This window comes from Trachurus trachurus (genome assembly GCF_905171665.1).
Source record: "Trachurus trachurus genome assembly, chromosome: 24".
NCBI lineage: Eukaryota > Metazoa > Chordata > Actinopteri > Carangiformes > Carangidae > Trachurus > Trachurus trachurus.
Genome location: NC_139910.1, coordinates 12174139 through 12188236, shown reverse-complemented (window position 1 = coordinate 12188236; position 14098 = coordinate 12174139). Strand labels below are relative to the sequence as shown.

The 14098-nt window shown below is 43.5% G+C and overlaps 1 protein-coding gene across 4 annotated transcripts in view; it reads right to left on the bottom strand.

Moving 5' to 3' along the window:
- gphnb (gephyrin b) overlaps positions 1-14098 on the bottom strand; it is a gene marked incomplete at both ends in the record, with an annotated part of 102210 nt that overhangs the window by 55810 nt on the left and 32302 nt on the right. For all 4 annotated transcript variants that reach the window (XM_084000934.1, XM_084000933.1, XM_084000935.1 and 1 more), the window contains 3 exons: positions 1098-1190; positions 1318-1375; positions 12557-12635. In XM_084000934.1, coding sequence (XP_083857060.1) covers positions 1098-1190; positions 1318-1375; positions 12557-12635 — 230 coding nt within the window. The remainder of the gene's footprint in view (positions 1-1097; positions 1191-1317; positions 1376-12556; positions 12636-14098) is intronic.

The window sequence follows — 14098 nt, the reverse complement described above, 5'->3', positions numbered from 1 at the left end:
TTAATTTTTTAAAAATGTATTTGCTCACAATGTGCCTTAAAGGGATATTGTTCAAAATGTTTAATAAAAGACAAATACGCTTACTTTAATGTCAGTTGCCAAATATAACGTCATCAAACATTACAATCAAAAAGCCTCACTGCACGCGGCATGAAAAATACGCTAAAATAAAAGAACATGACGGCTCCATCTGAGTGTTAACTGTTAAGCTTATGACTGCATGACAGCAAGATCATTCATTCCCATAAAATTGAATCAAACTACAGGTGGGGCCAAATGACAAAAAAACAGAATATATGTATATTAGTGTTTGAAAAAAGTGGCATTAGAAGGAATTTGCACTGATGCATTATTATCGCAAAATATTTGCCAGCCCTAATGTATATAAAATGGTTATTATGGTGACCAGAGTACTTCCCCCTATTACAAGAGTGCACACAACATGAAGTATACACACACAACCCACACCTAAAACGTGGGATTGTGTTGCCATCCATTATCTCTGAATTGCTTGCAACACAATCCCACCTTTTTTAGTTAATAAGGATCAAACTTCTGCCTCTTTATTTCCCATGTGACCGTGGGGCTAATTACAACGTGTGTTAATCAGAGCTGCAACACATGTGTGTGTGTGTGTGTGTGTGATGGAAGTAGCAGAAGGAGTCTATACCACTCCGCTGTAGACGTCACTGTGCTTCAGCTGTAGTGTTTTTAACTTCTCTCATGTGACCGTGTCCATATTTCAACCCAAGTTTGTCGTGTTTGTTCTTATGTAACCTGTTTCTATTCTGGCTATATTTAAATACAACTCTCAAAGTTCATTTTGCGTCTTTTTAAGCAGCAAATCAGCAAACCATAAAAAATGTGGCTTAGAAACATTTTCTTGAGCTGGTTTAAAACAAGGAAAAAGAAAAGGTTCACTGAACATCAGCAAAAACACATCAGAGGAAAAGAAATCTGTAAGTTCTGGTTGTGGTGTTTGTGTTCACACTGTCACACTGTCACACACACTGTGCATTAGAGAAGAAGACACATTTCAAAATGCACACAGTCACAATAGAGCTGGTTCATTCTTCATCAGAAGCACGTGAACTCACCTCTGGTGTGACGTCTCTCGGGGCGAAGCCTGTGCCTCCGGTGGTCAGGATGAGGTTAAGTTCCTTTTCATCGCACCAATCCACCAGAGTCTCCTGTTGTTTCACACACACAGAATGATACCTAGTTAACCCTCAATTCTCCAAACCTCATCACAGTTACAAAAGGCTGTACATACACAGATACAGTAAATACAGATAAATAGACAGATTGATCACATACCTTGATTTCATCGATCTCATCCGGCACGATCTTGTAGGCCGCGATCATTCCCCCCAACCTGAGGAAGGAAGGGAAGTTATTAGATCACAACATACACATACATCGTACATCCACGTGTTTGATTCCAGACGACATAGACAATCCTCTCTTGACTTGAGCCATGAAACAGGGAGACCATGATCAAAATAATTACTGTAAGGAGCTGTGAAGCCACTGGTTTCTTGAACGACCTTCCAGCTGAAGAGTTTAAACACAGGCTGAAGAAACACATAATGCCACAGGTGAATCAGCAGGTGAAGTCCTCACATAGGACACTCTCTATATAGAGCAGAATATAGTCTTTTCTATAAAAATATTGATTGCAGACACACACAAAACATCATACATGTGCTCTTCCTCTGACTTTATCATCCTCTGCCTCCCTGTCTCTCTGTCCTTGCAAACGAGGCGCCTTTTTTTTAAAGCGACACACAATGCCATTGTTACATATGTAGGAGAATACAGGCCTGTGGAGACGGTGCTGGAGAGAACAGACGACAGAGACTCTTCTTGGCGATGTACTTGTATATATAGTATGAGAGAACGAGTTGAAATGAAGATGGTTGGAATAAAAAAAGATTTAAAAAAAAGTGGCAGGCAGGAGTTAGAGAGACACAGAAACGCAACAGTGGAAAAGGAGGAGAGAAAAATGGAGAGAGAGAGAATGCCCTTGAAACATCCCCTCCTGAAAGGCTTTTCCACAGGACGGCCCACTGAAGAGGAGCTCTGACAAGGACAGAGCTGCTGCTGCTGCTGCTGCTGCTGCTGATGTTGAGCAGCGAGCCACGCTGACCTCCTGTGGCCAGTACGAGTATGACACCCCAAAAACAACAACCCCAGGCTCAAGGTGAAGGCTCCGCACAGACACCCCTTATGTAACCCTCCTCTCTCTCTCTCCCTCTCTTTTTTTTTTTTTTGAGGAGCGCTATTTTTGGGAGACTACTGCATCATGTTTCCCCTCTCCGCGCCAGCCACTTAAACACCCTCCCTCAGACAAATACCCATGAACTCCATGAACATTTAAAGCATCCCCCCTCTGATTCCCCCTGCCTGCCTTTCGGATGCGTTCTTGTTTTGTTTTTTTTCCGGTTTCTACGCACACGGAGAGACGAAAACTCCTCACGCTCTGAGTTGCAAAGAGTAAAGATTCTGCACCCTGGAAATATCATTCATTAAAAAAGAAGAAAAAGGAAAGAAAAATGCACCGACTCCCTCGCTCGGCTTCTAAACGGAGCGAGGGAGCAGCAGAGAGACGCGCTAAGCAAGACAACACCAAAATACTGCAGCAAGCATGCACGGAGCGGAGCTGTCTGCTGCTGCTGACAAAAGAGGCAGGGAAGTCAGAAAGAATCATTTAACAAGTACTTCTGCATGAAACGCTGCACATGCAGGGCTACTCGGAGCATCCACTAACTTGTGCATCAACACACACACATATAAACACACACATACATAAACACACACACACACACTCCCCTGCTGACATCCCTGTGATGGCACGAGTGGTTTACTTACTAGGTTTTGGCATCTCTGTATGTGTCTGCGTGTATGTGAGTGTGTGTTCATGCATGTGCATTCGTCTGTTTATACGTGTATGCATGCGTGTGTGTGTGTGTGTGTGTGTGTGTGTGTGTGTGTGTGTGTGTGTGTGTGTGTGTGTGTGTGTGTGTGTGTGTGTGTCTGTGTTACACCTCGGGAGAGTAAAGGAGCTGTCAGGACAAATCACCTCTCTCCCTCTCCCGGGGTTTTTATGCCTCTCTGTTTCAGCCCAAATGAAAATATGCTCAACACAAATAACTAGGGTTCCTTCCCACCGTTTCCTAGGCAACCCCTCCTGTCTGAAGCCTCGAGTTGCTGTGTTGTTCATCGTGAAAGAGTGTGTGACAGTTTGTGTGTGCCAGCGAATGTTTGTGTTTCTGTTTTTCTTCTTCTTCTTTTTCTTTTTTTCCCCCTTTTTTTTTTCGGGGGATGCCATTTCTGTGCGAAAGCAGCAATATGCTGTTGACTGGACATTTTTTGTGTGAGCGTGTGTAGGTAAGTGAAGTAGGCTAGTATACACTGCAGAGTACAGGTGTTCACACCTATCATGTATTGTCTATAACTACAGATATGTGTTTGGAGTTTATAATGCAAACTATGTATTTCTATTATCCGTGTCTGTTCACATATGAATGCATCTTTATGGATACATACGTGATACAGAATGTGTGAGTAGGGAGGTGTGTTTCTACAGTATTGTGTGTCTGTTGTGTAGTCTAATCTAATTGATATACATGAGGAGAAACACTTAGTCAGGACAGCGCAGCACAACTCAACACAAACTGCAGACAACTGAAACAACACCTCTCTCATCGACAGTCCCAACAAAACCTGAGCACTGTGACCTTCATTAAGGAGGATTCACTGCAGGACTGACATGTACAGTATGTCTACTGTGTTTGTGTGTGTGTGTGTGTATATATATATATATATATATATATATATATATATATATATATATATATATATATATATATATATATATATATATATATATATATATATATATGGATGTTTGCATATACATTATCTATATAAACAGCGAAATGGCTCCAAACAAGGAAGACATGCACACAGGTTGTCGTGGAACATAGGCAGAAATAACTCACACTGCTCTCTAGATTACGGCAGCAACTAATAATTATTTTCATTATCGATTAATCTGTTGATTATTTAAACGATTAGTTGTTTGGTCAATGAAATGTTAAATAATGTTGAAAAATGCCAATCAGTGATTCCCACACCAGAAGATGACGTCCTCAAAGGTCTTGTTTTGTCCACAAACCAAAGAGATATTCAGTTTATCGATGATCAAAATAGTTGACAATTAATATGATAATTGATTATTGTTCGATTAATTGTTGCTGCTCTACTTTAGATCACAACACTTCACACAAGTCATTTCAGAAATGAAATAAGTAATCCATGCATTCATGATCTACACTGCTTATCCACATAGTTTGAGCCCATCCCAGCTGATATAGAGCAGGATGCACCTTGGACAAGTCGCCACTGTCACAGGTCCCACATCCACAGGGACAAACAGTGCTCACATTCACACTCGTAAAACTAAATCACCGGTGCACATGTCTTTGGATTATGGGACGAAGCGGGAGAACCCTAGAGAACCTGTGCAGACACAGAGAGAACATGCAACAACTCTCCACAGAAAGGCTGCAGGCCTGAGGATCGGCACTAACCACTGCATTACTGTGCTGCCCTGGAATAAAATAATCCAGGTGCAGGATTACGGGGAGCCCAATCCCAACAGACATAGTCGTAGTGCGAAGGCGGGGGAGGACACTCTGGGCAGGTCGCCACTCCATCCCAGAGAGGAAAAATCAACCCCAGAACCTTCTTACTGAGAGGCGACCACTGCACCACCAGGATAAAATAATGAAAATACGAAAGAGAACTGAAGAAAAAGTCAAAATAAAACTCTTTGACCTCCACAATTTCCTCTCTGCAAGCACCTGTAGTCAAAAATTACCTCACCGTTGCTACTGTAGGACGAAACGCAACAAAATGACCCGGCTACTCAAACATGATGATCAACGCGCCGTCCTGACTGAATGACGTGAAACCAAACAGCAGCTCAGTTTGTGTACAGTACTGTATATACTCCTATAGAAACACAAAGGACCTGCAGTATCTGTATAAACAGTTCTACCGAATCTGTGCAAAGATATCTGAATGTACATACAGTGCAAATACAGTGTGTGTGTGTGTATATGTGTGTTTATAGATGTGCATGTGTATATATAGATACTGTAAATAAGTATATGTGCATAAATGTGTGTTTCTGCATGACTGGCTTCTTTGCAGATAGAGTGCTCGGCTGTATTTTGGGTGGGTGTGATCTGAATTGAGGGAAGCACATTAGAGGGGGAAAGAGCCTGCAACATTTTAATCTCAAACACCCATCTATGTCTCTTTCCTCTGCAGGAGGGGAGGAGGAGGAGGATGGAGGAGGAGGATGGAGGAGGAGGAGGAGGGGGTGGTGGGGGTTGTGACATATAAAGCTCTTCTTCAAACTGCAGGCCGAAGGTAGTCAGCCTGGAATAAAGGCTTTTTGCTCGAGGTGTGGACAAATCCTGATGCGGGCGGAGAAAGGAATGGAAGGAAAGAGTGGAGCAGAGGGGAGGGTGGAGGAGGGGGAAGGAGGGGGGTGAAGGTGGTGTAGGGAAACTGTGTGTGTGTATGTGTTGGTGGTGGGGTAGAGGGGGGGTTGACAGTAGTTTTGGCCTGAAAGCCTGGACGCCAGGGCCAAATCTTTCTATGAATAAAAGACGAGCAGAGAGGAGAAGAGGATAAAGAGAGAAAGACGGAATGAGAGAAGGGAAGAGAGGGAGAGGGAGAGAGTGAAAAGAGCGAGGAAAAGGAGGGATAAACTGTCAGAGGCACACTTAACAAGAGAAGGGGGGAAAAGTGCGAGCGTGTTTGTGTGTGTGTGTGTGTGTGTGTGTGTGTGTGCATGTGAGCCAGCTGCAAATCTCAGTGGTTGTGGGACACTTCCAAGATGAGACCCATCTGCCAGGGTGATTTCATTAATAATACAAGCTCTTTGTACAGGGCACTCAATCTCACTCTCTCCCTCTTTCTCTTCCCTTCACACACACACACACACACACACACACTCATTCACACACACGTTCACACACACACACACGTTCACACACTCCATCCAGGAGGAGACGAGCGCCTCGGCCATCCCCACGCTCCCAGTAGTAGCGTGGAGTCGAGCCCATTACAGCTGAGTTGTTGGTTCGTCCGTATGTGGGAAAGCTCTCAAGGGGTCACCTCTCAACATGTTAGCTGGTGGAAGGAAGGGATGGAGGAGGAGGAGGAGGAGGAGGAGGAGGGGGAAGAAGAGGAGGAAGAGGAGGAGGAGGAGGAGGAGGAGGAGGAGGAGGAGGAGGAGGAGGAGGAGGAGGAGGAAGAAGAGGAGGAAGAGGAGGAGGAGGAGGAGGAGGAGGAGGAGGAGGAGGAGGAGGAGGAGGAGGAGGGGGAAGAAGAGGAGGAGTGGACTAGCCCAACTCTTCAAACCCCCACCGTGATGAGAGCTCTGAGTGCTCAGCGAGGGGTTTCACTCCCATGATTCCACTCACAGCCACTAAACAACACACACACACACACACACACACACACACACACACACACACACACACACACACACACACACACACACACACACACACACACACACACACACACACACACACACACACACACACACACACACACACACACACACACATATTCGGCAGACCACTCCACCCCACAAGCGTTCTATTTATTTACAGAATAAATGTCATCCCCGGTTCAGATCTGCCACTGCCTCTCTCGCTTCATTTTCCCAGCCACCGCAGCTTCACCACACACACACACACACACACATTCAGCAAACTTCATATATTTAAAAAACGCGTTTAACATCTGCGGCCAAAACAAGCGCCGGCTCATATCGTACTGTACAGTATGTGTGTCTCGGTTACTGCACCTCTGCTCAGGAAAAACCTCAGGATCAGGTTTATTTGTTTTTACTGCAGGGAGTAAAAAAGGCCGGAGTGACAACAAAGATCCACTCTTAACTTTGAATGACTTTATATCCAGGGTTTGTATTTTGAGTCATATAGCATATATATATATATGTATAGTATGCTGTAGGTGTGAATAGAGCTGGGAATTGCCACAGATTTCCTGAATTGATTCAATTTCAATTCCAAATTCTCTATTTGATTGGATTTGATCACTTACAATATCTAAATATCTATTAGTTTGGACATTGGCATGAGATTATCAGAGAAATAATGCTGCTCTATAACCTGTTGCATTATTTTAAACATACATGTTTACATTATGAATGGACCCAAAGCTCTGACAGTAATGCACTTCCTATTTAACATGACCAACACTTTAGATGTATGTTGATACTGATAGCGTCAGCAAACAGTTCACAGATTATGTATTAGTATTTCTGCCAAAATAACCAATATTGCAGTTCAATGACCTCCTCCACAGTGACTAACTACTTTATGGCTTTATCAAACTTTTATAAATTTTTATTAAACCATCATGTTCAAGCTGCCACAGCCCTGAGTTAAGGTTTGGGGAAGATGGTGGTTGAATTAAAAAGAATAAATATTCAAAGACGCACATTTAAAAAAAAAAATCTCCATTTAGCATTAACCTTAACCAAAGTGCTTCTTCTATCTAAACCTACCTACCTGGTTTCCCTTATTAAATGTTCTATATGAAGATTGAACTACCATAGAACACTGTAAGCACTATAATTCATTTGCTATTATGCATATTATATGCTATTGTGATGATATAATCACTGTTTAAGATGAGACGGCAGATTCTCATGAAGTTTGGATCCACCTGTTGAGTCTGAGTGCATGATTGTCCACTCTCCTTTTAGCTCTGCATTTGGTCTCCACCAGCTCCCGGCTCTCTAAAACTTCAACACCTGCTGTGGTGTGAACTCTCCTCCTGCTGCAGCGGCATCACGCTGATGAGAGAGGTGAGAATGAACCGGAGCATCGAACCAAAACAACGAGCTGAAAAGTGCTAAACTGCTCCATGGAGCCAAGGGAACTGCAGAGTCAGATAATGATTCCTCTGTGGGGATTTGTTACTTTCACTTTACACATAGTCATTTGGTCCATTATTAATATACAAATATTGATTACAGAAGCTTTAAGGATGCAACTGTAAGCACTTCCTGATTGCTTAACTTAGCATTAAACACTTGCATTCATGTTTTCAAGAGCTGATACCAGTCAGATTTATTGTTATGACAGCGCTTATCAGTCCAGTCTCAAACGGTACAGCGTGTGTGACTGAGTGTGTGTGTGTCTCTGTGTCTTCGTCCCCTGACGTGTCTCCTCACTGTGAAATTGGGCCGACTGTCACCCATCTGATTGACTTCTAACTATTGTTAGCCATGACAATTTGTAAAATTGACAAAGGTTGTTGCAGCACAAGTAGCTGGAGGGCAGAGAGACACGGAGCTCGCTGCTCAGCCCAGGAGAGAGGCTTATATACAAAAATATATGAATCTAAGCAAAAAGTACTCACTCACACTGAAAGGATGCAAACAAAAAGCCAAGAACACACACTTGTTGTAAACACACACGCCTCATCTGTGTGTCCTTGAGTCTGGGTATCATTTGTTTGACCCCCCTCTGTTACTCTTTCTCGTTTGTTGCCACGTATCATTTTTCTCTCCACCTGACTCCACCTCTGGATGCTCCTGAATGCCAAACTGGGCCGGCTGATTGATTGCATGTGCCAATGTGTGTATACGTGTGTGTGTGGGTCTGTGTGTGTGTGTGTGTGCGCCTGGGAGATGCTATGATTATAGTTTATGTTACGTGTCCTGCTGTGGCCCCGTCGTCTCTCCCTCCCTCTCCCTCTCTGTCTCTGTCTCTGTGTCTCTGTCACAGCAGCAGTGGCACATTGAGGGCACGGCGTTCCAGCTGGTCAACCTGATGGAGCCGCTGACTCGTGGTGTGGTGTGGCGTGGATTAACATGGCACACGGAGGATCTGCAGCGGGCCGGGGGGAGGTCAGCCAGCCAGAGCCCCGTCTGCATCGGGTCCCATCGTCACCACCACAAAAAAAAAAAAAAACAGCAGCAGAGCGGAGTGGACAGGGGGGACGCCAGCGTTGACAGCCTGTCCTGGTGTCCAGTTTTAATGTTTAACAGCACCGCGCTTAATCCAAGCTTAACCCTATCACTTCGCTGCAACACAGCACGTCCGTCCAAAGTGCCTTTTTTTAGTGGAATGAATGAGTGTAGCTCCACATTCGCACCGAGCAGAGCAGAGCCGCCGTCAGCAAACACCGGGAGTTCCACGAAGATAAAAATCAGAGCTCATGTTGGCAACAACAATTAAATGACAATCACAATCACATCTCCATTTCTAATGTGATTCTACTCCATGAATATCACATCTCAAGTACAAAATTGATGCTCACTTGCTTCCAGCCGTTGGAAACGTCAGCAGTTCCCTATAACTTTTATAGTAGTGACATTAAAGTGGAATTCAAAACTCCTCAGGCTTCGTTTGACTTGTATCCAAATATTCAATAATAATCATCTCACTGTATATTTGTTTGGAGTATGTTTGCAACTCATAAATCTGAGCATAAAGGGTGGAGATCAGGATAAACCGTGACAATTTATCGTCAAACTTCTTTTTTTTTAAACTATTCCTCCTACGTATTAGCACATAAACAAGTTTGTAATTGTCAATGTAATTTACAAACTTCCACTGTATATTTCTGTTTGGTTCCAACTAGGGATGTCACGATTACTTGCTTTCACAATTAATCGCCACAATTAATTCATCGCACAGATTCCTAAATAAAAAAAAGATTATGTCGGAACCATCTTGACAAAGGTGCGCCAAAGTAAAGGTAAATGCAAAGATACTGGTCCATTTACCTAATGTAACACTGAATCGGTAGGAATTTAAAAGTTTGCATGTCATTTGTAATTTAAAAAAACTAACAAAAAAACGATTAAAATAAACTTAAACATTTGGTAAAGATGACAAATAATTCCCCTGAGGAATATAATTGGTCCTTTATTAATAAATACTTAAAATATTTTGTGTAAATAATTAGCTTTGTAATTATTTTGACTATATTTATTCTACACATACATAGTGTTGGGAAATTAATTAATGCATAATAATCGTCATAATCGTAACACCGTGAATATTTCTCTGACAATAATCGTACCAATAAAATCTATAATTGTGACATCCCTAGTTCCAACATTTAATCAGCTACTGTGGGTTCATTCTTTAAGGCAACGTTCAAAAGGAATATGTCATACAGTAGTTCTTCACACCGACCCAGTGTTTTAAAACAAGTTGCTGACTGTGTATAAACGGGTCAATCTGAGCGATCGTAGCTCGAGAAAAACTGATCAAGCCTTTAATCTAAAGCGTAACGTACAGTAACAGACCCGTCGGCTCAACTGTTCAATTCCTCCAGCCAGAGCACTCCACTGTGCAAATAAACATGAGATGATCCCCGATCACGACCTAGCGTGACGCCCGTGTCATGGTAGCAAAAACCCATGCATTACACATCAGCCTCAAAATAAACAAACCGTAAAGGACATGACAAGCGTGGATCAGTACGACGTTCCCCACAGGGAGGAGGGGTGAGGAGGGTGAGGAGGGTGAGGAGGGGTAGAGGTGGTGGTGGTGGTGGTTGGGGAGCCTGGTGGTGACACTTCAGTGATATTGACTGGCGACTGTGACTGTGGGGAGCAGGGGAGCTCCAGCAAATCAATGTGCTGTATGGAGAGCGGCTCGGGTGCCCAGAGAAGCGTGTCTGAGGTTGCATGTCGGGGTCACGGTTTGCACTGTTTGCAGTCACAGGCTGAGGCGGCGTTTGGAAAAAGACAACGTGTGACACGAGCTGCGATAGAAAGGAGGGGCTGAAACTGATCAGCGCTAATGTCACATCGTCCCTAAATGCAAAAAATCTCAGTGGCATTAGATTTGACATAAAACATAACTTCTCTCCAGCTAAGGGGTGGTTAAAGGTCCAGTGTGTAAAAATTGGCAAAGTTTATTGGCAAAATCTGAAAATGCTACCCATGAATATATTTGTATAAGTGTATAATCGCTATAAAATAAAATTTGTTTGGTTTTCGTAGCCTTATAATTCTTCTTTATAGCAAGGGTCTTGCTTTATAGAGTGTCGCCATCTTGCGCCGCCATGTTTGTATGGCAGCCCGAACAGAAAATCCAGCCAGTCAGAGAGCGTGTTTAACGAGTAAGTGCAAAAATAAACCAACATAGAAGAAGGCCAAAGGAAAGAAGGAGTAGGAAACAGCAGACATATCGTAAAATGTTTTTTTCGCTCCATGCTCCTGAGATACTCCCAGTCGTTCCAGTCGTGGTTAACAAGTTTTTTTGTCCTCTGAGGCCACCGTCATTTTGCCGACGGGAGGGGTGAGTGCGAGTGAGTGAATCTGAACGTTAGATATCACGGTTTTACCCACATCTTACACACTGGACCTTTGAGCTATAATAATGTAGCATTCGGCCAAAAGTATGAGGACAAAATGAACTTATGATCCTGTAGTGCTAATTAGGGGAAATCTGTTCCAGCACGAAATTATATTTTTGTGTCCAGTTTGGGGAACACCCTGTCCTGAGCATCCTGAGCAGATGCTTCTCTGTGTTTGGTGTGGAAGACCTCGACTGGCCCGCGCACAACCAATGACCTTCACCTCAGCGTGCAGCTCTGGGACGAAGGCTTTGAGGCTAAATGAGCAAATCTTGGCAGCCCGGTTCCAAAAAAACCTTCCCAGAGAGTTGGAGGCGATCATACATACAAGCATTTTAATGACCATGGTTCTTTGGAATGAGATGTTAAACAGTCACATAAAAGCGTATGCACAGTATTTTTAACCTGTGTTTCCTCTCTGTGTACAAGACCTTCTTCCGTTATGAGTCAGTTTGAGATTTCTTGTGAAAAGCTTTCCTGTTCCTATGACCTTCACAGCCATTGTGACATTTTGACTTTTCACTTCTGTGTTTTTATGCCCGAATCTAACAGAAAACATCCAGAAACTCGTTGTTTAAAGCTCCTGAAGAGGTGTGCAACCTGCCTGTTCTTAACATTCACTTGCAGATGCAGATTATTGTTTTCCTGTGTGTTTTCTCCTGCCCTTTTGTCCCTGATCTCATCCCCATTAATAAAAAAAAACAACAACAGTTGATTTCACTTCCTTCAGCTTCTTTTGAGCAAATAATGACTTCTTGCAGCTACTGTACCAAGAGTCATCCTTAAACAGAAGAGCACTGCAGCTCTTTTGTTGTTGCCATGCATGCTGGGAATTTCTCTCCATAGGGCGACACAGAGCCCCGACATGTTGTGTTGAAGAGATATTTTTAGTTTCTTAGTTACGCTCTAGCACAAAAAAAGAAGACGGCTTCCACACAGAGACACACGCATGCAGAGAGCCTGTGCATCTTTTAGGTTGAAGGTAAGTCAAAGGAAGCTGCTCTGGATTAAACACTTGTAAGTGTGAGGCTATAAGTGATGCCAAATGGTTTCATTTCTGTCTGTATGTTGAGTTATCGTGTAAAAAAAAAAAAGGGGGGAAAAAAAGGATGATACTCACAGGGAGGGATCGTGTACAAGATCTTTGAGGTTGACGCCACTGCGGTCCTCCGCAAGGTTTCGAAAACAGCTGTCACTCACTGGATAGACAGAGACACAGAGAGAGAGGCAACAGGAAAATTAAGTTAGTACACAATTATAAGGTTATGAGGGGGTTTCAACATAAATTTCTATTGTTACATCACAGGTATTTTCCAAAAGCTAAATGGTTCTTTCTCACAAATGCAAGAGAAAAGAAAAAGACATCATGCTACTGAATAAAAAAAAGTCTTTTAGCTTCCACAAAAAAAAAAAATCGCCACATGATCTGATCTTCAAATGAGGAAGATGACGAAATGCACCAAAAATGATCCCTGTTTGAAGTGATGATGAAAACTGGAGGAGCCACATCACAAGAGGCTCCACTCTCAGACACATCCCTGAACGGAGCTTGTTGTGCCGCTTTGGGAACATTTTCGGGAATTTGTTCTTATATTTTGGTTTCATATTTCACACCTGTGACTCGACAGTAAAAAAAAACAAAAACAATAGAAGAAGTGTCTTTATATACAGGGTTGATCCGTTGTGTCTAAATTAAGCAGCAGAGAATAGCTACTTTATTTTGCTACAGCTCCACTTGTCGGTTTCTGCTGTTACAAGGCAGGTGAGGCTGAAAATAGAAGTGACGCCTGGTGGAACTACAGCATCATGTTTTCATCATGTAGCCACCGCCGCCGCCATGTGAATAAACTGATATCCTCACTCTGCACACTTTCTGCCATCACACTGAGCTACATGTGATTCCACACCTTCATCATTTCCAACCTCTCCTTACAAAAAAAAAAAAAAAAAAAAGGCGGCCCCCTCGACTGCAGAGCAGGTGCGAGCCACATGAGTCATCGTGTGGTGATCACAGACAGATAGAGTGACGGATAGAGTGAGACAGGGAGGAAGAGGAAGACAGAGAAGACATGGGGAGAGGAAAATGGGAAAAGGAAAAAAGCAAAGTGAGAGGAGACAGGAAGAGACAGACGAAGAGGATGAGGAGAGGGACAAGGTGTTTTGTGATCTGACGGGGCCAAACGTGAACGGACACTCTCAAGTCTTAAAATAGATTTGAAACGAAGCACCAGAGGGAGGGGGGGGGGGGTGATGGTAGTGGAGGTGAGGTTGGGTGGGCTGATGGTGATGGTCGCTGTGGTGCAGTGGATTTAATAAAAAAAAAAAAAAACTTGATGCGCTGCTAGTTGTGGACAAGACTGGAAATGTCATGATGAAGTGCCATGATCCATGAACGAGAGGGAGGGGGGGAAGTGGGTGAGGGGGCGGAGGGATGGGGTGAGTAGATGGGTGAAGCAAGAATGGTGTAAAAAATGGAAGCAGGGTGGCAAAGGGTGGAGGGAAGGGAAAGAGGAGGGAGGGAGGTGAGGAGGGAGGTGAGGAGGGAGGGAGGGAGGGAGCAGCAGCAGCGATGGGGCAGCGCTGTGGAGACAGAGGTAAACAGAGGGTGCAGGAAGTTGCTCTGGGCTCTGGCAAATAAATGGGAGAGTGCTGACATTTGCAC